The sequence below is a fragment of the Lissotriton vulgaris genome, chromosome 5, assembly GCF_964263255.1.
Source record: "Lissotriton vulgaris chromosome 5, aLisVul1.2, whole genome shotgun sequence".
NCBI classification, from domain to species: Eukaryota; Metazoa; Chordata; class Amphibia; order Caudata; family Salamandridae; genus Lissotriton; species Lissotriton vulgaris.
The window spans coordinates 155,922,599-155,945,704 of record NC_141693.1 but is presented as its reverse complement, the minus strand read 5'-3'; the positions used below and the strand labels follow the sequence as shown (position 1 = coordinate 155,945,704).

Genomic DNA, 23,106 nt, shown 5'->3' with positions numbered 1-23,106 from the left:
AACTTAGTAATATATTCTACACTGTGGGAGTGTGTTGTGCGTGTAATCAAGCACTGTGTCTACGGAGCCTTTTGTGGCTTTACATTTCTTGCCGAAGTCTGCAAAATGTTTATTTCCGTGTGGTTGGTCACAGCTTCTTCCACTTGGAATCCTTGTTAAATACTAGTTTTATACAACTGATGGATCCCATAGATATTTTATACTAATTTTTGGTTGGCATACAAGTTTTTTTGCAGGTCTTAGATGCCTTGATCAATAAACTAAATGATATACACGGGCATCCCTAGAAAGTTTGGTGGTCTCTATTGATGTAACTCTAACATCCTACTTCTATATATATAAAAAGGGGTTTATAAAGTGCCTGGTGACGCCTCCCGGCGTGTCCCCGCGCTGTGGAGAAGGGTCAGAGTACAGGTGTAGAGAGGTAGGAGCTAGAGGGAAAATAGGTAGGGTTTCAGAAGTTTTCTGAATGTGGGTTCATTGTCCGCTAGCCTAATATTGGAGGGGAGAGAGTTCCATTTGTTGGTTGCCAGCACACGAAAGGAGCGGCCTCCCATTCTGGCTTTTTTTATTCTTGAGAAGGCCTGCACCCTGGAGCGAAGGGTTCTATTAGGCTCGTAGGGGACGGCAAGGTCTGTCAAGTAGGACGGTGCTTTATGCGAGATGATCCTAAAGCACATGAGGAGCGCTTTAAATAGAATTCTCTTTTTTATGGGCAGCCAGTGAAGAGTGGCCAGGGTAGGTTTCGAGGCAGCTCTTCTAGGTAGTCTAAGGACTAGGCGCGCAGCCGAATTTTGGAGCACCTGCAATCTCCTGATGTTCTTTTCGGAGGTTCCAAGAAGAAGCACATTGCCGTAGTCCATACGTGAGGTTACCAGGGCTTGAGTCATGGTGCGTCTGGCCTCCAGAGGGAGGAGGTCCAGAGTACGGTTGAGGGTTTTCATAACCCCAAAACATTTCCCTACAACTTTATGAACGTGGCTGTCAAAAGAGAGTTTGGGATCCACCCAGATACCCAGGTTCTTCGCTTCCCTACTTCTATGACCAAGACATGATTCTGTCCTAGATACACGCGGGTTGTCGTAAGCTACTCTTAAGCAAAAACGTGGTTCTTCCTAATTAACAGTGAAAGCTTTAAACCAACATTATACTATAAAGGCTTCTCCCTCTTCCTCACTAGCAGTGCCCCGTCTTTGGGTTTCTACCTTAATCTACACCTATCCTTTAAAGAGCAGACTAAAAAGAAACATTAGAGGGCTAGGTATTGCAAAAAGGTTCTTTGCAGGATCTAATCATGCACCCCAAGCCACTTATTACACTCAACAATTCAGGCTTTCACTTTTCTCACCCTGTTAAAGGCAATGCAATGCTGACTAGCCTCTTACATTCCACCCTCATACGACTTTAGGACCTCTCGCATCCAGCTACTTGCTTCATTATCTGTGCAAGGCTAATACAACCCCATCAAATCCACAGTCTAGATATGTAACTAGATTCTCATCCCAGCATGACTGAAATCACATCTCCCTGCTCAATCTATAAAGGCATTAACACCAATAAACGGTGGGCTTTCTAGCCAAAAACACACACCTCTCCGTATACGGCAGGCCACTGGAGAGGTGAGCATTAGACTTCATGCTTGAACATTCTAGAGCACTTGTAACTCTACCACAAACAAAGGCAAAAGCAGTAGCAGCTGGTGTGCTTGAAGAGTGGTAGGCGGGTGGTCAGGGGGTGGGGGATATTGGGGTCAGGTAAGGGGTATAAGGATTACCTGCAGCCATCCCCCATGCACTCCTCTGCTCCTCCTCACAACAGGAAGGCAGAGGCTTTCAGAATACCCTGCGGCCAATTCTGAAGCTGCTCTCAAACATGAGAGCAACTTCATGATTGGCCTGAACGTCCACAATTTGTGGTGCTGCTCTCTCGAACCCAGCTCCATTGAGCTATCACTGACAATGACGGTTTGGGCAGCCTGAGACGGCCTGCAAACCGTCATGCGAATTGATGGGAGTACATTACCACTCACTTAGTGCCTTTCACTCCGAGGTCCCACCCCCAAGATTCAGCAATTGGCAGGAAAGGAGACCTAAAATCTGTGTTAATTCTCATTTTATTTTTCCTTACCTGCCCTTCCTCCGCCATCTCGAGGAGCGTCTCAGGGCAAACTGGGAACCAAAACCAGTCCTTGCAAATTTTTTCATACCAGCCCCCACACTGTAGGTGGTCAGTGGACAGGGCATGGCAAGGGGAGTTTGGGGAAGTTCCTCTAAAGAAATGTTTTTAAAAAGCTGCAAATATGTTGCATTTTACAACACATTTTTATATTATGAACCCTAGTCCAATCATGGAATGGCTGGATGTAGATTGAAGACAGGGTTGCATGGCTCAATGATTGAATAGTTGTATGGAGAGGAGCGGGTGGATAAATAAAGAATTTTAGCTACGTAGCGTAAATGGTCTCAATGCACTAACCAAGGGTGGGTGCTCTGGTTTTCATGTTAGCTTACACATTAAATACTCACCCTCCACAAACACCCCTACCACCAGTCCTTATGAAGCATGCATAGCCTGGATGAATATAACACAGTGCACAGATCTAGCACCTCAAAGAATTAATCTTTGATTCAAAATGGAGGGGAGAATCGGGCATGCATCAATCTTGGCTTCCTAGTGACACATTGTGTGATCTATGGCAATTACTTTTTGCATAGTGCCTCCTTGTCCTTCATTATGACACGAGAGCTCCTTGAACTACATCAGTTTGGTGAGTGTGAGGCACAAAAGCAAAAGATTATAATGTTACTTCATCTACATTAACACCCTATGCCACAAATAGGGGACATAAGGCAGCTTTTCTCTTGGATCACTAACAGCATCGTTGTTAGGGTGGTGGGGGCTGTAATGTTTCTAAGTTCATTATTAGAATCTGTCACTTCTAACAATTGCCACTTAATGCAATGGTATATTTTAGCGTTTTAAATTTAAATGCTTTGCAAAGATCACATTTTAAAATAAATACACTGTAACTTGAATTTTTTAATGAGTCATTATCATATATGTATTGGACTCTCCGAGCGAAGATACAGCAAACCCATACTCCTTACCCCCTATCCTCCCAAAGCCGTAAAGTTCAGCTCTGGTGATGCTGCTGGACACAGGAACCACCCAAATACAAAACCATTTTTTCGCATTGTTTAGTTTTAAAATGCAGATCAGCTGGTAGAAGCAAATGCGGCCAGTCCATCACCCAGCAACAAAACCAGCCACCACAAGCAGTGAAACTTGCACTCACCTGGCTAGTCCACTAAAAAAACACCTGTTGTCCAGAAACGCAAGTCCGGGGCCTGCACCAAATAGTAAAAAGTGCAGACCATATTGTACATGCACCCATCATTACCGTGGTCTGGATCTGTGTGGCACCACATTTACTTGACATGCAAGTTAAACTTGGAACTAGTTCTGCTAGTATTGGGAGGATATGGAAGGTGGGGTAGATATTTTCACCTACACGCGACTCACGCTTATTTCTTCAGTGCCAGATATTTGGACACTGGGGTGATATCCGTATCTACTTCATTTAGAAGCTGTATTAGTTGTCAGGATTGGAACTTCCTGCTATTTACTCTACAGCTTATGCTTGATGTGATGTCACAACTCCTTCAAGAATATGATAATGGAATGGTTATTAGTCCTTGCATTAAAGGCATTTGTTGTGGTTTTGTTCTTCACATTTGACAAATCCACTCCTTGTATTTTCAATTTACAAATAAATGACAACATTTAAAATCATTTAATCAATGGTAGAGCAGCTATGAAATGCAATGATTTGATCTATATGTTATTCAAGTAGGTTGAGTGCTGATTCTGTTGATATGTAATGCACACAGGTAGTTGCATAGTTGACTTATTACCATCATGGATGTGATCAGCATCGCTCCGTGAATCAGCATCGCTCCCGTGAATCAGCTGTCTACTTGACGTCAGTTTGCTTGTACCTCCTGTGTTCTATGTTTCGAATTCTCCTGAAATCTTGCCCTTTTCTCTTCCTGCAAATCTTTATCATTGTATCAGAACAGTGGACAACTCTTAAACATAGTTCCTTGAAATTTTGTTACAGTTCTTTCCATAGGCTCTTATGTTTTCCATTATGGTACGCGTTCCATTGTTGGATGTTCAGGTTCTTGTTGCTGCTGATGTATGGCTGCAGTTTTCATTAATTTCTAAGGTAGGTTCTTTTTCTGACTGAGTGGCTGTACTTCAGTTTGTTTGCTCTTGCCATTGCTATATTCCTGTCCTTCAGCAATTCCTCTTGTTCCTTGTTACCTATCAACTATGTAGCAAGTGTTCTCTTTTCAATCTTGAATTGAGCACTTCAGGAGCGATGGCATTGTCCATCTAATAGAAATTCTGCTGCAGCTCTTTTTGCTTTGTCTTGCAGTGTTTGCATATGGTTGCTGATTCACCTTATGATTGATGATTACCCTTACACATCCACCACACACCTGGATGGGCTGATTGTATAAATTGTATTCTTAAATGTTGAGTAAAATATATTTGAGATCTTCTTTACACTATAATTTGGTAATTTATTAATTTCAGCATTTTTCAAACTGGTTTGTTCTGCTATTAATTTCTTTTTCGTTTTGCACGTTGCAATTTATTTACTTTGTTTGAGCACTCTGGTAGGTGGCTAGAAAGCTCTCATTTATTCTTACCATCAACATAGTGGTTTAGCAGTTTTGGTCTCCTGCGCTATCATCTAGTCATAAACAGTATTCCCAATTTTCAAGAGAATAATAATACACAAAGGACTATGCAACAAAACCCAGAGGGATGTGTTGAAAACCTTTGTACACAATGTATTTCTATTGCACAATCAGTGATTACTCGTTTTGATGTTAGGTTATAGCCCTTTCATGGGCCTGCATTAAATGCTATCATCAATTTATGATCTTAAAATACCATGCCATGGCTTAGTAAAATTAGAGCCAAGCGAAACCTATTTTCGGCAATTGTACATTTGAGAAATAGGAAAAAAGTAATGGGAAAAAATCAACTCTACTGAACCGCTGTTGCCTACTTTCATCTGTTACTGGTAGATGTACAGTCTGTCAGATCAAAAGCAACAATTATTGAACTCTTTTTCCTCCTTCAGGTTTTCTAATTCTTGCATCTAACTTGCCTTATACTCTTCATTTTCTCACTTAGCCCCTCTGCTGACTACCAAATGTCCAAAAACCTTTTCTGATAATTCTACTGACATTGAAATTGTGAACTTCTTACAGTTGAAACTGTGAACTCTAACATTCACGAAAAGAGAGGTTGTGGATGGACGAAAATATAATTCATTTAGGATTTACCACATTCATATGAATTTTTAAAATGAATATACTATTCATCATGTCACCAGGCTTCACAAAAGCCTTCCTACCATTTTCATAAACATAGTATATTTTTATCTCAACAACGACCTCATTCTGAGTCGCTTCACTATTTATTTCACTTTTCCCCATTATCTGTCTGTAATGTATCAACTACTCACTTGCCTTCCCAGAATCCACCTCCTTTTCACATCCGTCTTCCTTACCCATTATGCTTTATAATCTCATCTCCCACCTATAATCGCTGTCTTTTTCTTTCACCATTTTACTTTTCTACTTTTTTACTCACATGTTTACCGCCTTAAGTGACTGGCTTTCCATTCCAACCCCACCCCACCCCCACTTTCCTTTGTCACATCTCTTGGTCTATCTTCACTCTCCATTTCTACCATCTTTCCGTCCTCTCTCAAAATTCTCACTCATCCACCTCTCCCTTCATCTGTCCTTGACTCCCTTCTAACAATCTTTCTACCCACTATCTCTTTTCCTCTTCTGTGCGTCTCCTTCCATTTAACATCTACCAACATCTTCCATTTCAAGGTACATGCGTTTTGTTTGTGAGCTTTCGCAGGTGACCCTCTAATCCCACATATTTTGTTGTTTTAGTAGTTTTGGACCCTTATGATAACATAGTGTCACAAAAGTTCTCTCCAACACTCAAGAAAACAATAATATACAAAGGACTTTGCTCATTATTCCCTGGTTTGCATATGATTAACAAACCCAGGGGAGCTTTTGAACATTTTTGGCCATAAAGTATTCCTGTTGTACAGTTATTGCTAATTTATTTATGATACACACATTTTTCTCCAGACAACAGCTTCCTTCTCTCATCTTTCCCACTTCATTTCCTTCTTCTCTCAAGCTTTTTTTCCTCCTATTCTCAGTCCATCTCTCCTTGATTCACTCCTGTTTATTTCTCATTTCCCCCTGCTGTCTGACTCGATGGCTTCCCTTCTCTCCTTTATTTACACCTCATCTTCATCTTAAATTGTGTCACTACTTCTTTCCTTAACTATTCCCTCCCATCCTGGAAATCTTTTTTATTTTCTTTACATACATCTTTTCATATTTGTACATACCTCAACATATCAAAATGTTAACATTTGTCAGGCGTACAATTGAATGTTGTGTACAGTAGAAACTATTGTTTTATAAACCACGTTATTAAAGTACGGAATATTGGCTTTATTTATTTATTTATTTATTGGGCTTATAAAGCTCGACAGCTACCCGAAAAGGGTGTTCCGGCGCTAAGAGATACTTGACCACAAGAGCAGGAGCGAAAGACTCGGGGGGAGGCAGGAGCAAATTACTGGTTAAAAAGCCACGTCTTGATGGCTTTGCGGAAGTGGGTATAGCGGGTTTCCAGGCGTAGGTGTTGAGGGAGGGAATTCCAGAGCCTGTGGCCAAGAAGGGAGAAAGATCTACCCCCCATCCTCACTAGGCGTACTCTGGGAACTGAAAAAAGGCCTTGAGATGAGGATATCAGGCAGCGAGCTGGCGTGTAGGCTCGCACGAGGGCTTGCATGTATCTGGGGGCATTGCCCCATTTGATTCTGTGCATAAGGCTAACAGCCTGATTCATCACACTCCCGTTTTGCGAGCCCCTAATAGCGATTCATAGCGAATCGCTATTAAGGACCCGCAAAACGGGATTCATGTAGGAATATGCAAAAAAAATGCGATTCCTACTAATTCCTTATTTGCGATTAGCAAATTGCTAATCGCAAATAAGGAATAACTCCCCATTCATTCCTATGGGCCAAAAGGCCCATAGGAATGAATGGGGAGTATTCCTTATTTGCGATTAGCAATTAGCTAATCGCAAATAAGATAGCGATTGAAAGGGTGCCAGGGGTGTCCAAAGGACACCCTGTAGCACCCCTTAAATGCTAATATGAACAGGGGTTGCGCTCACACATGTCCAAAGGACATGTGTGTGTGCAACATGCAACTCAGAAAAATGCTTTTAAAAGCATTTTTCTGAGTTATCGCTATTTACCACAAGGTTTGACCTCGTGGTAAATAGCGCCCCGAAATTGCGATTTTGCAATTTTAAAATGGATGATGAATTGCATTTAAGGTATCTCAAATAGAGATTCCTTAAATGTAATCCATCGCAAATTTGCGAAAACGCAATTACCGATTTTTGCATTTGGGATGATGAATCCCAAATGCAAAAATCTCACTCGCAAAGGGCCAGATTCTCAGAATCTGGCCCTTTGCGAGCCGAATCGGGCTTCATGAATTAGGCTGCTTGAGTTTTGAACTTAACCCTATTTTCAATTTGTAGCCAGTGGAGCGTTTTAAGGTGACCGGACATTTGTTTCCTTCTGTGGCACTTGCAGAGCAGTCTAGCTGCGGCGTTCTGCACCAGTTGAAGGCGTCGCATGACTGTTTTTAAAGCCCCTAGGTAGAGGCTTAGGTTAAACCTTTTCTAGGGGTCGTTTTTTATTAGCACCTATCTTCAAAGAAAGATATCTCATTCTGGGACATTCTAATCTCATCACAACTTTTCAGTGTTTGTATTTGAGGAGGGACTTGAGTAGAAAATGCAGTAAAGAGCTATAGATGGAATTTGTGATACGAAAGAACAAGAGTTTGGCAAGACTTAGGAGAATTTAAAGATACTCCATTATAAACTGCCACTGAGCAGATCCTATCACATGCCAATTAAAGGGGAAGTTATATTTTCTCTACTCCAAAGGCATTGCCTGGTTGATTAAAAAAAATCTGATTTTCTCCGGAGGTATCTTGGCCTATGGAGCAGAAATGGAGGGAGTGCATTCATTTCAAAACAGGAGAGGAACAAGCCGGCCTTGTCCAGATGTATTAAAGTGGTGGTGAATAATTCACATCCTTGGCCACCGCAATATTAAAAATATATTTCATGTGGTGACTCTATTGTTTTGCAGCATGCCGCATGGGTAGGGACGCCATTCAGGCGTGGGAGTGATTCTCTTTCAGCACAGCAGTGCTGGCCTCCAGGCCTGTGCTTCATCTCAAGTGTGATGGAGGCTCTCAAGGCCCAGCTACTTGAGCGCCGCAAGGCCTTGGCACATTTTCCTGCAGTCCTTCAACTTGTGAGGCTTTTGTTCCTTACAAATGAATGCGGTACTGCAGGTGACTGGCCTTGAGCGACATTCAAATTGAGAAGCGCGTGTTTCTCGCTAACTCCATCCCCTCTCATTCTGCAACCTTTAAACATGCTCATTTCTGAACCACTCCACTCCCCATGTTGAGTTTCTCTCACTGTATCAATCTGAATTCTCCTCTGTCTTTTTCCCTGTCTTACCAAAGGCTGGCCTTCTCATTAGGTACTGATGGCAATGTACTAACAGTGACAGTAGCCGTAGCGGTCGGTGGTGGGAGTAGCTGCCGGGCGGTGACATGGGGAGGTGCAGGGCGGGGGGTAGTAATCTATGGATTACGGAGGATTACAGGTAAATAAACATATAAATATATGAAACGAATTTCGTTGGCTATTTGGTCATTTGGCTTCATCCATTGGCCTGTGAAGTTGTCATTCATAGTTTGCTTCCAACCACTTTCAACACGCTGAATGGGGCACTCTGACTTCCCACTTTACCCAACGTTAGGTCCGGCCTAAGAGGCAGCTTTACTTGCCTTCCTAAACTATTGTTGTTTTTCACCAATAACATTTATAATATACATAGATAGAGGGGCTTTTGGTCAGTGGGCTTTATTCACTGGTGTGTTAAATTGCAATTCACATTACCCTTCTGCCCACTTACAGCATAATGAAGGGGGCAATGGTTAAGCCCATTTTGCCCATGGGCTCCCTTCACCTTGAGTGACTGCTCAAAGCCTGTGCACATCCAGGTGAAAATAGCTCCTTTCTCTTCAATGACGCACCTTGTTCACAGTGACACTGTAACATCAAAGCACTTGTAATTTGAATGTTTGTTTTGGTGGGGATTTATTATTATTGGTTTCTCATTGATATTGTAATTATAATACTAATACTACTAATAGTTCTACTACTATAAATAATAACAATAATAATAAAATACCCAGCATGCCTGAAAGCCTTGTTATGATTTTCTTTTTTTTAAGTGGTCATCTCAGTGAATGTTTTTTTACATTAACATTTCTATTTAAAGCGTATTGCAGCCTTACATAGGTCGCTGAATGGGTTTTTGTTAATTTTATTTATTTCCTTTTGATTTCATTTTATTTTGTGACAGACCCTTTAATTAAAAAAATATTAATAATAATAATAATAATAATAATAACCATTACACCAGGGAAGGCTAGACCTGCTTATTTAGGCCAGGTGCTAAACAAGACCTTTTGAATTTACTAAAGTTTAAGATAAAATATACTTACTTCGAGCATTTTCAGCCAGCCCTCTTCAACCATTGGTCTGTGGGTCATTAACATGTTCCTTCTATCCACTACAGCACACAGCATGGGGCAATTGGGCACCCAACTTAACTTCTTGGCTAACTTCAGAATGACTCATGGCATTCTACTCCTGTACAAGAGGCACATCCGCACATAAAGTAGTTCCCTTCATTGACCCTGACTAGTATGGCAATGTGTGTTTTTTTAGATCAAAAATATTTTTGCTTTTAGCCAATGTTTTCTTTTATACTGGCCAGGGACCACCAGTTCTCCCAGCATTAGCATTTAACAAAAATATGATTAAACAGGCAACGGTAAAGCTAAAATTCTGGCAGCCACACGTGATTCTGCATTTACTGTACTGCGTGCCATCTCTTTTTTTCTACAGCTTATCACCAACCATCGGTTTTATTCTCTTTTCTTCTCCTCTTTCTTTTTTTTCATCATACTGTTTCATTCTGTGGCTCATCTGCCTTCTCGCCCCCCTTCCTTCACCTGTCCCTGCACCTTCTACTGCATCTGTGTTTCTCATTGCTTGCCCACTTCAATTTTGTATTGTTCTTCCCCCATTTCCCAACTTGCCCCTTTCCATCTCTTTTTGTCCTTCAATTTCCATCTGTATTTTCCTATGGTTGCAGCTATGTCTTTCATGGCCAGTCTCACCCAATGACAATTACCGACCAAAATGTTCCTTTTCAGCATTCGCATCTACTGTGTCACTAACCACTTGGGGGCAGATTTATGAGGCCCTTGCGCCACGTTTACGCCGCTGTTGCGTCACGCAAGGCGGCGTAAACGTGGCGCATCCCTATGAACGATTTACAACGTGATGCATCTAGGCAGATGCGTCACGTTGTAAAGCCCTGCGCCGCTTGTGGGCGTTCCGGCGCAGGGTGGGCGTTCCGGGGCAGGTGCGCCTCGCAAAAGTGGCTGAGTGAAATCTATGAGATTTCACTCAGTCACTTTTAAGCCAATGCTGCGTCAAAAGCCTGCGCCTGCTTGAAGCAGGCGTAGGTCTTGAAGCAGCATTGTTAAAATGGGGCACCCCCGAGCCTTGCTGGAGCTGCGTCGCACTTGCGACGCGACTCCAGCAATGCGCCACATTTCCGGCACAGATGCGCCACGCATCTGTGCCGTTTTTGCACCATGGTGCGCCGCATTATAAATGCGGCGCACCATGGCTGGCGGAGCTGTGGCGCACTGTGGCGCATGTTAACTGGCGCATCCCTGGGGATGCGCCAGTTAACATAAATCTGCCCCTTGATGTCTATCCACGACGCCTTTTATTCTACCCACCAATACATAAATTTGTTTCTCTCAATCTGACAGGAATCCCCAATTCTGCCCCTTTTCTCATGCCCATTCTCATCATGTCTACCAGTACACGTCTAGCTGTACATTTAAAAATCAGATTGCGGTTTTGTTACTGTTTTGTGAATTGGCACCCACAAATTGAGTGTGAAATATACTTTGGGCCTAAATTCTTCCTTATTGTTAATACATTTTGATTTATGAGTCCCTATCCAATGCTACCAAAGAAGACTCACAGAGGGGAATATTGTGTTACAACATAACATATTTTTATATAGCCTTAATAAAACATGGCAACACTTTGTTTAAAAAGATGTTTTTTTGTTGTTTCGTTTTTTTTATTTAATCATATGAGTATTAATTGCGTTATTGACTTTGTGTTTGGCAAATCAAAAGGTTTTCTATGCTTCCTTCCAGAGGCTGCTGCAGAAATTAAACAGTGCTCATCTGCACATTGTTTACCTCCTGGTCGGGGCACTGCCTTTACCACTTCTGAAGCCTCAGAAGCCAGGGATGCAAATACACTACCTCGGGTCGCAAGGGGAGCCTAAAAGATGTCCATGGGTGTAATATCTTCTTCTCCACTTGGTCCAATATTATTATTGCTAGCAACTGAGACTGACTGTCTTCTTGTGCTGACATTCTCGTCTGCCAAGACTGTCAACAATTATAAACACAGTCTGCTTTATTTACAAACCAAAGGACAATTCTGTTAATCTTTTAATAAAAATAACTCGGATTTTCATATAACAATTCATACTGCTCTCTCTTCATAGATTTTAAAAGCACTGTGCAACTATTACCCAATTCAGTGGTGCTCAATTTACCAACCTTACAACAATTGGGTCATAGACTCCTTAGGCATTCAGTGTTTCCAGTACCTAATTGAGTGCTACGTAATATGCCAACCTGGGAAGAATGAAACTATAAATTGGCCTTTCTGAAAGTGAATTAATGACATACAGGTGACAGAAGATGCTATCATTGAAGATTTGAATTAGCCAACTATCTCCCAGCTATGTCTTTCATTTAGTAATGCTGGTCCCTGCATGTTTGCTAAATCATTCAGAAACACACCCCTCATCATTCCTCAAATTTAGTGCATGTTTCATTACTCATATTTCATGGCTCAAGAAGTTGGAAAGTACAATATGTGACTGCCCATTGGTGAATATATCTGCACATGCCAGTGAGTACCGGGAAGAGGTAGAGGCCCACGTTCAATGGTAGGTAGTCTGATGACCCTGCAACAAACAAAGTGAGTGAACAAACAAATGACTATGGGATTGTGGGTGGGCTTCTTCATCAGAGAGGACCTCCCTGGTTTTACTTACCCCATTTATGAGGAGGGTAGCTTTCTCCAGGTCTTAGAAGAATTGAAAATACATGTTAATTATACTCCTCTAGGACTCTAGGTACGAATGATTATGTAGATTGTCTGAATGTTATGTCGTTGCTTGGCTCACAAGAAGGTGTGCTGGTTTGTGAATATAGGATCACTGGAACATTTGCCCCCACAAATCCCTGGGCACTGTAGGATGTACATTACCACATGTGTTCTGCCTCTCAGGAGCGTTTGTTGCCACAAACCACAATGCTCTCTGGAATGTATATTGGCACATTGGAATAAGGTCTGAAATTGGCATTATCACACCTCTAAACTCTATTGAATGTTAGTTGCTTCCTTGCTCTATGGATTGTTTATTGGTGCATGGTTCTGTGGATCATGCAGAATGGAATGTGACTCCAGAAGACTGAAGTGTCATGAGTGTGAAAATTGTGGCATTGGTGCGACCTTTGCACTGAGGTGTATAAGTCAGGTACCTTGTTATTTTATTTCATTGTAGAGAGGTGTCAGCATATCTGATGTGATTCAGTTCATTGGTGTGTTCAGTTGTGGTATATCGTCTAATTGTCAGATGATAAATAAGTTTACATTTTGAGTTGTGCCTGTGCCTCCTGACAGCCAGTATGATGGTGTTACTGACTTTTATTTGCAGATCTTAGATTGCGCCGTGGGATGTACCCACAGAATAGTTGCTGTAGATCCACTGCTCTTCCACAAAACCGTGCTCTATGTACCAGGCACAATGCTTTAAATTCAATTCGCTGTTGAACTGACAGCCAGTGAAGTATTCTAATGATACTAGAAATGTGGTGGTACTTCGGAATGTTGAGCAAAATTCTAGCTCAGCATTTTTGAGAGATTGTAGTTTAAACAGTTGGCGCTTGTTTATGTCTAAGAAGAGGGCATTACAATAGTCAATTTGTGAAAGGATCAATGCGACTACAACAGATTTTCTGAGGTCCAGGGGAATAAAAGGCAAGATTTTGCGCAGGATTTTTAGTAGAAAGAAGCATGATGATGTCAGCTGGTTGATCTGGAATCTCTAGAGTTTAGTTGGTCATCAAATAGGACTCCCAAATTCCTGACCCTTACTGCTGGTACTGGGCACCGCTCTTGGTTCCAAAAAGGTGTCCCATTCCCAAACTCCATGACCTTCTTTTTATCTGTATTTAGTGTAAGGTAATTCTGATGCATCCATTCCATGATATGCTTCAGACAGCCATGAAATCTCCCAGCCATGGTTTCCCCACTGGAAGAGATGGAAATGACAATCTGAGTGTCACTAGCGAAACCATGCGCCCCGGTCAGCTCAGCCAGATGTGGAACATAGATGTTGAATAACGTTGGGGACAGTGCTGACCCTTGGGGAACTACAGAGGGGGGGGGAAACCCTCTCTGGTTTAAAATTGGCCCAGCACACCCTCTGCTCCCTTGCCAAGAGGAATGAGGTGAGAAGGATTAGAGACTCCTCCATCATTCCTCTTGCCTTCAGCCTTTGTGTTAATACCAGGTGGTTAATGGTATCAAATGTGGCTGATAGGTTGGGTAGGATCAAAATGGCTATTCCTCCCCCGTCCAGTTGTCTAAGTATTTCCTTGGTGGCCATGATTAGGGCTGGTTCGGTAGAGTTCTGCAGTCCAAAGCCATGTTGGGTATGGTCTAGGATGTTAGTTAGCTCAAGATATCCAGTTAGATCTTGATTCATAGATTGTTCTATGATTTTTGCTGCTAACGGTAGGCAGCCCATAGGCTGATAATTTTCGAATGCAGTGTGATCCAAGGATGGTTTCTTTAGGATCAGCCTAATACATGCTTTCTTCCAGGAGGCGGGGAAGAATCCTGCTCTGATGATGTCATTTAGAAGTATGGCAAGATGATTACTAATCTTATCAGAATCCAGATGTATTATAGCCGGAAGGCAAGGTTCAGTCGGGACCCGGATTTGCTGATAATAGTAGAACATTTACTTTGACCGATGATAGAGGGGTGAAACTACTCAGTTAGATAGCCGCAATCGGTGAGTTAGGGTCACCTGACCCCGGTGACATGGTGTTAATGGAATTGGGAACCTTCCCTGCAAGTTCATCGTAAACCAATTGTACTTTGTCTGGGTGCTTAATTAGTTTATGCTTGTTGTGGGCGATTGCTTGAGTGAATTTGACTTTTAGGTATAATGATTACCTGTTGATAATGATTTCACAATATGTTTTGTGAATCTGGGTGGTTTTGGCATGTTGCAATCTGGTAGCAGAGGTGTAACACATGGCCCTGCAGCAAGGGTTCCCCAACACTTCTAGGGTCCCCAAACCCTTCAGAGAGGCCACATTCTGACCAAGGCCAATTAATATTTGTGAGATATGGGAGACTAAGGGACCTATTTCGCATTCTGCAGGGTGGCCCCATCATTTTATGGTACAACACCGTCTGGCAGTCTGGATGCGTCATGCGATGTACTTAGCTCAATTAAAATTCGAGCACATAAGAAACAAATATAAGATGTAAGATGCAAACTTGTGGTCTTAGTTAAAGAGCCTTACCAGCCATTTCTACCTCAGGCTCATCTGTCACACAGCATCTGAGAATTGTATCCCGCCCATTCACCCCATTTTTCTGGTGTGGGCCTTAGCTCACCTGTCCCCATAATCAACACTTATAATACATATGTAGAAACAATAGTTACCTCCCAGCGTGGCAGAGATGAGGATGTGTGTGCCGTATTTCTTGATGATGGTGTCAATGAATTGTTGCGTGGTGGGCCTCCTGCCCAGCAGGCGGATGCTCCTCTGGAATTCAGGCATCAGTGGTACGGGGTTCCGGTGCAAATCCTTGCGCTCAATGGCTGTGTTCCTAACCTTCCAACGGGCAAACTCCCTGCAAGAACAAGCAAAAAGTGCCAAAACACAGGGTCAGAAACTATCTTTGACAGGGCCTCTGAGTGAAGAGATCCATGTAAGGGGATGAAATGTCTGGGTAAGGTGAGATGTGTAGAGGACTGTAGAGAGGCATAGAGTTGAGAAGCAAAGGAGAGAAAAGAAAGACTGAAGATGAGGTAAGCATGAAGGAGAGAAAGGAGACAGGCGCTGAAAGAAGTGAGATATTATGAGTGGGAAGGCGGAACCTGAAGTAATAGAGGTAGACTTAAGAATGATAAAGAGAGGCTGAACAGAAAACTGGGAGAATGGACACATCAAGATAAATATAATGGAACAAATGCAAAAACAGACCAGAGATGAAGGTGTTCAGAGAAAAGAAAACAGAAAACAGGAAAGGCCGAAGATAGGAGTGAGCAGAAGACCAAAAAACTCCTTCAAAATGGCACAAAAGAAATGGAAATGAGGCGTAAAAAGTCAAATGTGATGGAGGGAACTGTTTGAAGTGAGAAAGAAGACAGGTCATGGCAGACGCTAATACATTTGAAAACATGGAAGAGTAAAGCGAGATAAAATTGGGGCTTTAAGTGGGAAAATAACTGAGGGTGCTCTAAAAGGGGCGTGGAACATTTCTTAAAGGGGTGTGGCCTATCCCATAGGGGCATGGTCTAAATCAAAATGACTAGCATTGTGTGCTTTAGAAAATCATGAAGTCGCATCCAGCAAAGGATAATAAAATAGGCAAAAAGGTATATTTATTAAGTATAAGCCATAAAATACCAATCACTTTAAAAACATGTAAAAATTATTTACATTACTTAGAAATCTATTGCAGGATTTCCCAAAACCCTTGAAGATATTTACTGTGTCTAATGGTTTCTAACAACAATTTTCTTCAGCAGACGTTCTACCTTTTGCCAGCCAACCCTTTACATACAGCGTTGCGTCAAATGTTTCAAATGGAGGACCATTGAGTTTTACCTATAAGCATGAAGAAATGGTCTCTACAAGAAGAGAGGCCCTTGTTGGACAAGTAATTAAGTTCATTGCGCTGAAACCTCTCTCGCAATCCGCAATACTTGCTGGCAGGGTTTCCATGCAAACTACTAACTTTTTTTAATGCTTCAGGGGTTTTCTTTCCACAATAATCTTTGAAAAGTCTAAAAGCTTGGATAGTATCTCTTGCTGGCAGCTGAAACTCTGAACACAGTTTCTGGATATTTGTTTCACCATAAAGAATGCATTCATCACCGGAAGGCAAGTTGCCTGCATCTAGCACACTGAAGCTGGCTATAAGTTCTTTCTCAGAATCCAGGGCACATCGTTTATTGATATTTACAGACAGACTTTGGTAAAACTAATTTTGATTAAGAGCAACAGAGTTACTTCTACCATGGAAAAGAGGAACATTCTTGAATTTGCCCTTGTCAACTGCTCTCTGAGCTGCATAAGCAAACTCCCCTGGCGAGTCCTTCATTGCTCTAAATATACGTACTTGACTACCCAAAAGTCTGTGGGCATTAACAATTGTAATGTCCCTTCTCTGTAAGGAGAGTGATAAGTCTTTCAGCTCTTGAAGTGCATCACACATTACCCCCAAATCTCTGATAAAAGAATCGGATGTAAGCTACTTCAAGAGACCTTCATACTTACTCCGGTCTCTTATGGGTCTGGATGGGTCTTTAGAAGCCTTCTCAAAATGTTTGCACAAGTCAGGGAAGCAGTTCCAAACAGCTTTCACAGATCTGTAACTGGATGCTAACCATCTAGTATCAAGCATTTTCCCTATTTTCTGAAGCTGTACGCTGGAGGCCAGATTTAGCTCTCTCTGGTTTTTTGGTGACATGCTGTGCGAGGCATCAATGAGTCCGTGAAAATCTTGAAGTGATTGACCCCGGCAACCTCATCAACTGTATCTGCCACAGCAAGTTCTTGTATGAGAGTCAAACAGTGCCAAGTCAGTACAAGATTTGGAGAAGAGAAGGGAAATCCCGAGAGAAAATGTCTCTCTTCAAAGGATTTCTTGAGGCCCAAAAATAGGCCCCCTAGACACCCCTTTCGAGGCCCCCCCCAAAAAAAAACTGGGGGAGCTCAACCCCTCCCCCCCCACCCCCACTTAAATCTCCAGATAGAATACAAAAAGAATGATTTCTTTATATGGAATAGTGAGCATAATATAAATAAAGGAGTACATTTGGGGCCCGAAAAACTAAAGAAATGGGGGGAGGGATACAAAGAAAAAATAAAGTGAAAGCGTAGAAGATACACAAGAGATATGATATTTACATGTGGACATCATTATTCTCGTCAAACATTGGAATGTAAATCTATTATATAATAGACATTGTTATCAATTACAATAAAATCAAGAGACTCCGTGCAATATAGAAGTGTATTGTTGGTATCAGCATAAGAGCACAAAGCTGAGACCTTGCGGATACAAGTAAGACAGAACTCGGCGAAACAGGCATAGCTGATTATTCTGCTACCAAGAGGTGTGAATAAAGGAAAGCTGAACCTGTGTTTAGGTGCAAGGCCAGTAAACAGAGAGAGACGCTGAAACCAGTCCTTGGGTGTTCACAATGAGACAGATAGAAGAACAATATTTGATGTATCCAAGGCCACATAAATATAACATCAGTAAACAAATAGAATGGCAAAGTGTGTTTTTATTAATTATTTTTTTATAGCCAAAACAGGTATATGGCAAATCTTTCACTGCAGTAAAAATATGTAAAGCCAATGTGCTGTGGTATTTAAAATACACTATGGTAGATTCATTAAATAATAGTGCAACGCAGAGGAGCAACCAAAGTTGGGAGAGAGCAGCGCAGGGCAATATTTACTAATATGGCCTGCTGCTGCTCTGTCTCCCTGTGCCGGCGCTGCCTAGAGCCACAAACACACCTTTGCGCCATTGTGCACAAATGTGTACATGATGTCTACCATAGGTTTTGTCCTGAAAGATTAACCGTCCCTACAAAATGCTAAGCTTGGATAAACATTAAAACACTTATTTAACACATTTTATGTGTGTTATGCAGTGAAATAACAATAGAAATACATAATTTTCTATTATGTAATGGCTGTCTCAAGGAGATTATGTTTTCTGGTGCAAAGCAAGGTCTGAAACTTTTTGTAGATCTGGCTTTGCGTCAATAACCATGGATGTTAGCATTGGAACACCCCTTAATGAAAAGTAGCACCAAGTGCTATTTGCAATACTTTAAGAGCAACTTTCCTACTTTCCTGCTCAAAGATAGTTCTGTGCTAGAAATTCAATAATTTATTAATACTTGGTTTGGTTTTGCAGCACTTTTTGTGACTCTACAGTCTTGATATGTCTGCTTACCTGATAGTGTTAATTTGCACAGAGTTAATACCACTCTGTTATGTAGAGTAATGTGGTCTATTGTGCTCCTTCTTTTCTTTCATTGATGTTTTCAGAAAAAGAAAAGCACAAAGGATCTCATTACGAGTATGGCACACCATTATTCTTGAGGGGATACCACTATACAGTATTACGAGTGGTCCTGTTTTTTAGAACATGAAAGTGCTAGATCCCAAATCAATGACCCTGGTTTCAACGAATCTGGTTTGAAAGTGGTAAAACTGCAGCTGGAGAGGAGTAGGGGCTATAGGTAGAAACTAGTGTTTCCAGATTTCAGTTTCAAGTTAATGAGCGCAATAGGGACATTGTGGTCTATTGCAAATAATGAGCTGCCTTCTGGACAGACGCAAACTGGTGCTGCCTTGGGGGCAGCGCATTCAGTGAAATATGGAACTTGTGAATGAAGCAGCTAATATGTCTTTCTCTGTAGAGGCGGCACCTGCCTGCATTTAAAAGAGGGAACAGAGGTCCCCCTGTAGGTGGGTACTGTGAATGACTGCACATGCCTGCAAGGGGGTGTCTGGGTGGCTATGGAACCCGTTTTCACTAAATATGGCTGCTCTAAGGGGGCACACTGACAGTGTGCAACCTCTTTTGTGGCACACTGTCAGGCTGCCTCTTGAGGGTCTGTTGGTCTCTGGGCATGCATCTGTGATAGGGTTCACAGGCAAAGTCATTCCCTCATTTGCATAGGGCCATGCTCCCCATCAAATCAGGCAATGGTCTCTCAAGAATGAGCTTGCGCTAATTTGAGCCAGCCCTATGAATATTCCATTGGGTGTCACTGAAGTGCCAGCCACTCCTTCTGCAATACCATATTGCCTCAGGGGCACTCAAAGTAGGCGCACACGCCTGTTGTGCCCATGAAGCACTGTCTGTAGTATGAACAGAAGACATGGCGACCCTGTAGTAAGGATCTCAAATGCATCCCATCTCTTCAAGGTACACCTTGTTATTGTACAATCCACCAGTCATTAGTTTCCTGCTAAATCCCAACCTTGCACTTCCCAAACCTTACATCAATCAGTCCCTGAATCAACGTCCCGTACTCACTCTAACATGGATCTCCTTTCTTTTCACATTTGCTGTAGTGGCTACTGAAGTATCTGTCTGTCCTTCCTCCCTGGACACCCACCATCGTACAGCACTCCATGGCTTTGTAGCGAAGATCTAGCTATATCAGGATCTAACATATAAGCAGTCATGCACATCTGGAAGCTAATGTTGACCTCTTAGGAAGATGCTGTTTTCATATAAAGTTTCCAAAATGAGATGATCTTGTTTGTATTTGTCGCATCTATTCATCAGTATCAAAGGATAATCCATCCAAGCACTTCTGGCTCTGTGAGATCAGTCAGGCCTTTTCTCATACGTCACACTCCATGAACTGACACACTTCTATGAACTTAGACGAGTCAGAGTACTGTTTCAGTGACTGTGAAAGGTGGTCACGTGACAACAATGCACTGAAGTCTTTCCACCCTGTCCACCAGCAGGCCTCAAGCTGCTCAGATGAGTGAAACAGCCCTTGACTTTACACTGAATACACATCAAATCATTTCCGTTTCTGAAGCGCCTGAAACTCAATTGCATTTTTTGACAAATCTCGAAGTGGTATGGTTGGAAATGAAAGAAGAGACTTTTGTCCACCAAAAGGAATACATAGCTCGACAGTGAGCAATGCTGTGGTAATAGGAGTTGTGGGAGTGATAGGCAGAGTGAGTTCGAAGATAAACAGCGCTGAGTCCTGAGATGGTGTTTAAACTCATCAGCATTAGGATGCAGACTCAACTGGCAGGCAGGTGGGTCAAACTAACTTTGGGTCTTTTAACAAACATCCTGAGACAAGTGGCAATGGAGGCATAATATATTTCATCCTACAATTTGCATATATTTCCAAAAACAATAGAAATGATTGGTTGTTCTTGAAGAGCAAGATCTGATTAATTGGAGAGCATTGTTTATTTTCTAAATTAGTATACATTCATGGTAATAGGTGATGTCTAAGGTTTTATTGAAAGGAAGTAGCACCCTCACCTACCTTGGTGGAATGCGTCATTATTGTATCTAATCCTCATAGTAGTTGTGTTTTTTTAGACGTAGTAGGATCCTGGATGGTTGGGAGCTCATATAAGAGACTTGCTGGGTATTTAATCTCCAAAGTAAGACATAACCTTATTTCTGACCATGCACTGAAATGACATCCTAGTATCTACCTGGTTTTAAAAAGACGTGGTGACTGATTTCTCTGTTTAAAACTACCTTGGCATAGATATTAGTACTTTATTTTAGTCTTCCTAAAATAAAGTGAAAAAGACAATAATATGGGTAGAATGTACCCCTCGTATTCTTAGGGCAATATGTTTCAGCTAGTTTACAAGCCCAAAGCAGATATATGGTCTTCTTCAAGCGACAAGTACATTGTCTACTGAAAACTTGTCAGTGACAGGTGTTTAGGTGCTGTTTAGTGTTTGTAATAAAGCATATCAATAAAACAATGTGAATGTATCCCCAATTTGCAGATTCATCCAACTGATTTGTTGATTTTGCCCTGAAAAATGTTCCTAGGGGGTTACCTAAGGATGGAGATGGGGATTGGTTCCACCAACAAGTATACTGGGTGTCGGTGACTGGACAGTGTTTTTTCCAGAAATAAGCACATAGCGCTTCGACCGAGGTGCATAGATGTCAGACTATTAAGTGACTAAGAAAAATCGTCAGATTTATGCATCAAAATCTATACATATTAGGGATATCCGTCTGTATTCCTTCTCTCTGATATTTAGAAACGAGGATTGTAGTAGACAGAAATGTGCTTGTGCATATTTACCTTTCTCTTTTTATTAGTTTTTCATGGAAAAAGTTTTTTCAGGCAGCGTATCGAATCTCCTTTCCCTATAATCGAAGAATGTCTCTGTGTGTAAACTTAGCCTTTTAATCTTATTTGTAAACTTGATCAAATTCCTTTGCCATCTAGAGCTGCTGTAAAAAGCAGTTGTGAACACCATTAAGTAGATTGGGAAGATCCACAAATATATGACTTTACAGATGTTCCACCAGGTACCTCTTAGCTACTTATCTGGGAGCATCTGTGATTGAAGCCTCACCACAAGCTCAGGACCTCAGACACTCAGCTACTCTTGTACATTGACCATAGCTTGCCTCTTTGGTTAGAAATGTCTGCAGAGCCTGATTCTGTCAATCAAGATTCGAAATTTTCACATTTGGGCAGCGCTTAATTTGAGCCAGTGGTTGCCGTGGGGCCCCCAACTCTTATTTTTGGAACAGCAACTTGTTTTTCGATCTTTAGATTTTGACCTTCAACGATTCCTGGAAGGCTGAAAAGAAGGAACGAAAGATGAAGAGAATTAAATAATAATAGTGGCAAAGGGAGAAAGCTGGAATAAAAAAAAACTTGCAAGAGTGCATTAAAGGGGCAAGAAGTGTAGATTGGTCAACAAAAGAAGCATGAAGTCCAATTAAGACTAAACAGCATTGGTATTTGGCAACTCCATCAGTCCGCAGGCCGGCCATGCGTTTCTGAGGAAGACTTTGGGCTCTGGCTCTGAATATTTCACAAATTAAGCATTGCGTTCAGGCGATATATTTTGCGCACATAATTGGAACGTTTTGTACCAAGAACACATACTTAAGGAGGGGGAAAATTCTGTAACCTAAACCCCTTTGCAGGCTATTGAAGACGCACGGCAGCCTTGGGAAATAACTGTGGAATACGTTGTGTCGGAAAACAAGCTGCATTGACAAGTCTTATTTTTAACTGACAAATGTCAATTCTGAGCCTCAAGCGAAACTCATGAAAAATTCATACTCTACCCACTGGACTAAGCATATGTAAATATTAATGTAAATAGATTTCTCGCAGAAGACATGGATGCTGCCTTGCAACTCGTCACCCACTGTAGAAAGCCCTTGATTGAGGAAATCTAACCTTAGATTAACCAATAGTTATGTGTCAAAAATTCCCTCCCCTGCTCCAAGCCTTGCTCATAGCTTCAACATGGTGTATAGACCCCAAGCCCCGCCAAACCACTCCTAAAATTAATTGCAAGTGCCTCTGTATCTGCCTTGATCCGTGCCCTACCTCTGATACACAAAAATACACATAGCCCAGTAACCACTGGTGTATTATTCGAATACCAGCATCCACACCATCAACCAGGGCCACAAAAAAAATGCCTACCTGGTGCTTCTCTACCCCATTCTGTCACCGGTTGCTGCTGAAACCTGCTACTACATTCTCTGTGCCATACAACGGGACCACATGCTTCGCTCTTCGCGGAATACACTATTCAACTCCCTTATCGCTCACTCAAACATGCACGTATCAGCCTCTAATGGCAAATTTTCATTGCTTCGGGCCGCATGAGTGGCAGCATTGTGCATATAGCCGAGATACCCGCCACCCCCTCT

The 23,106-nt window shown here is 41.9% G+C and overlaps 1 protein-coding gene across 1 annotated transcript in view; it reads right to left on the bottom strand.

Moving 5' to 3' along the window:
- BRINP1 (BMP/retinoic acid inducible neural specific 1) overlaps positions 1 to 23,106 on the bottom strand; it is a 438,971-nt gene that overhangs the window by 139,004 nt on the left and 276,861 nt on the right. The window contains exon 3 of the mRNA XM_086921092.1: positions 15,095 to 15,285. Coding sequence (XP_086777218.1) covers positions 15,095 to 15,285 — 191 coding nt within the window. The remainder of the gene's footprint in view (positions 1 to 15,094; positions 15,286 to 23,106) is intronic.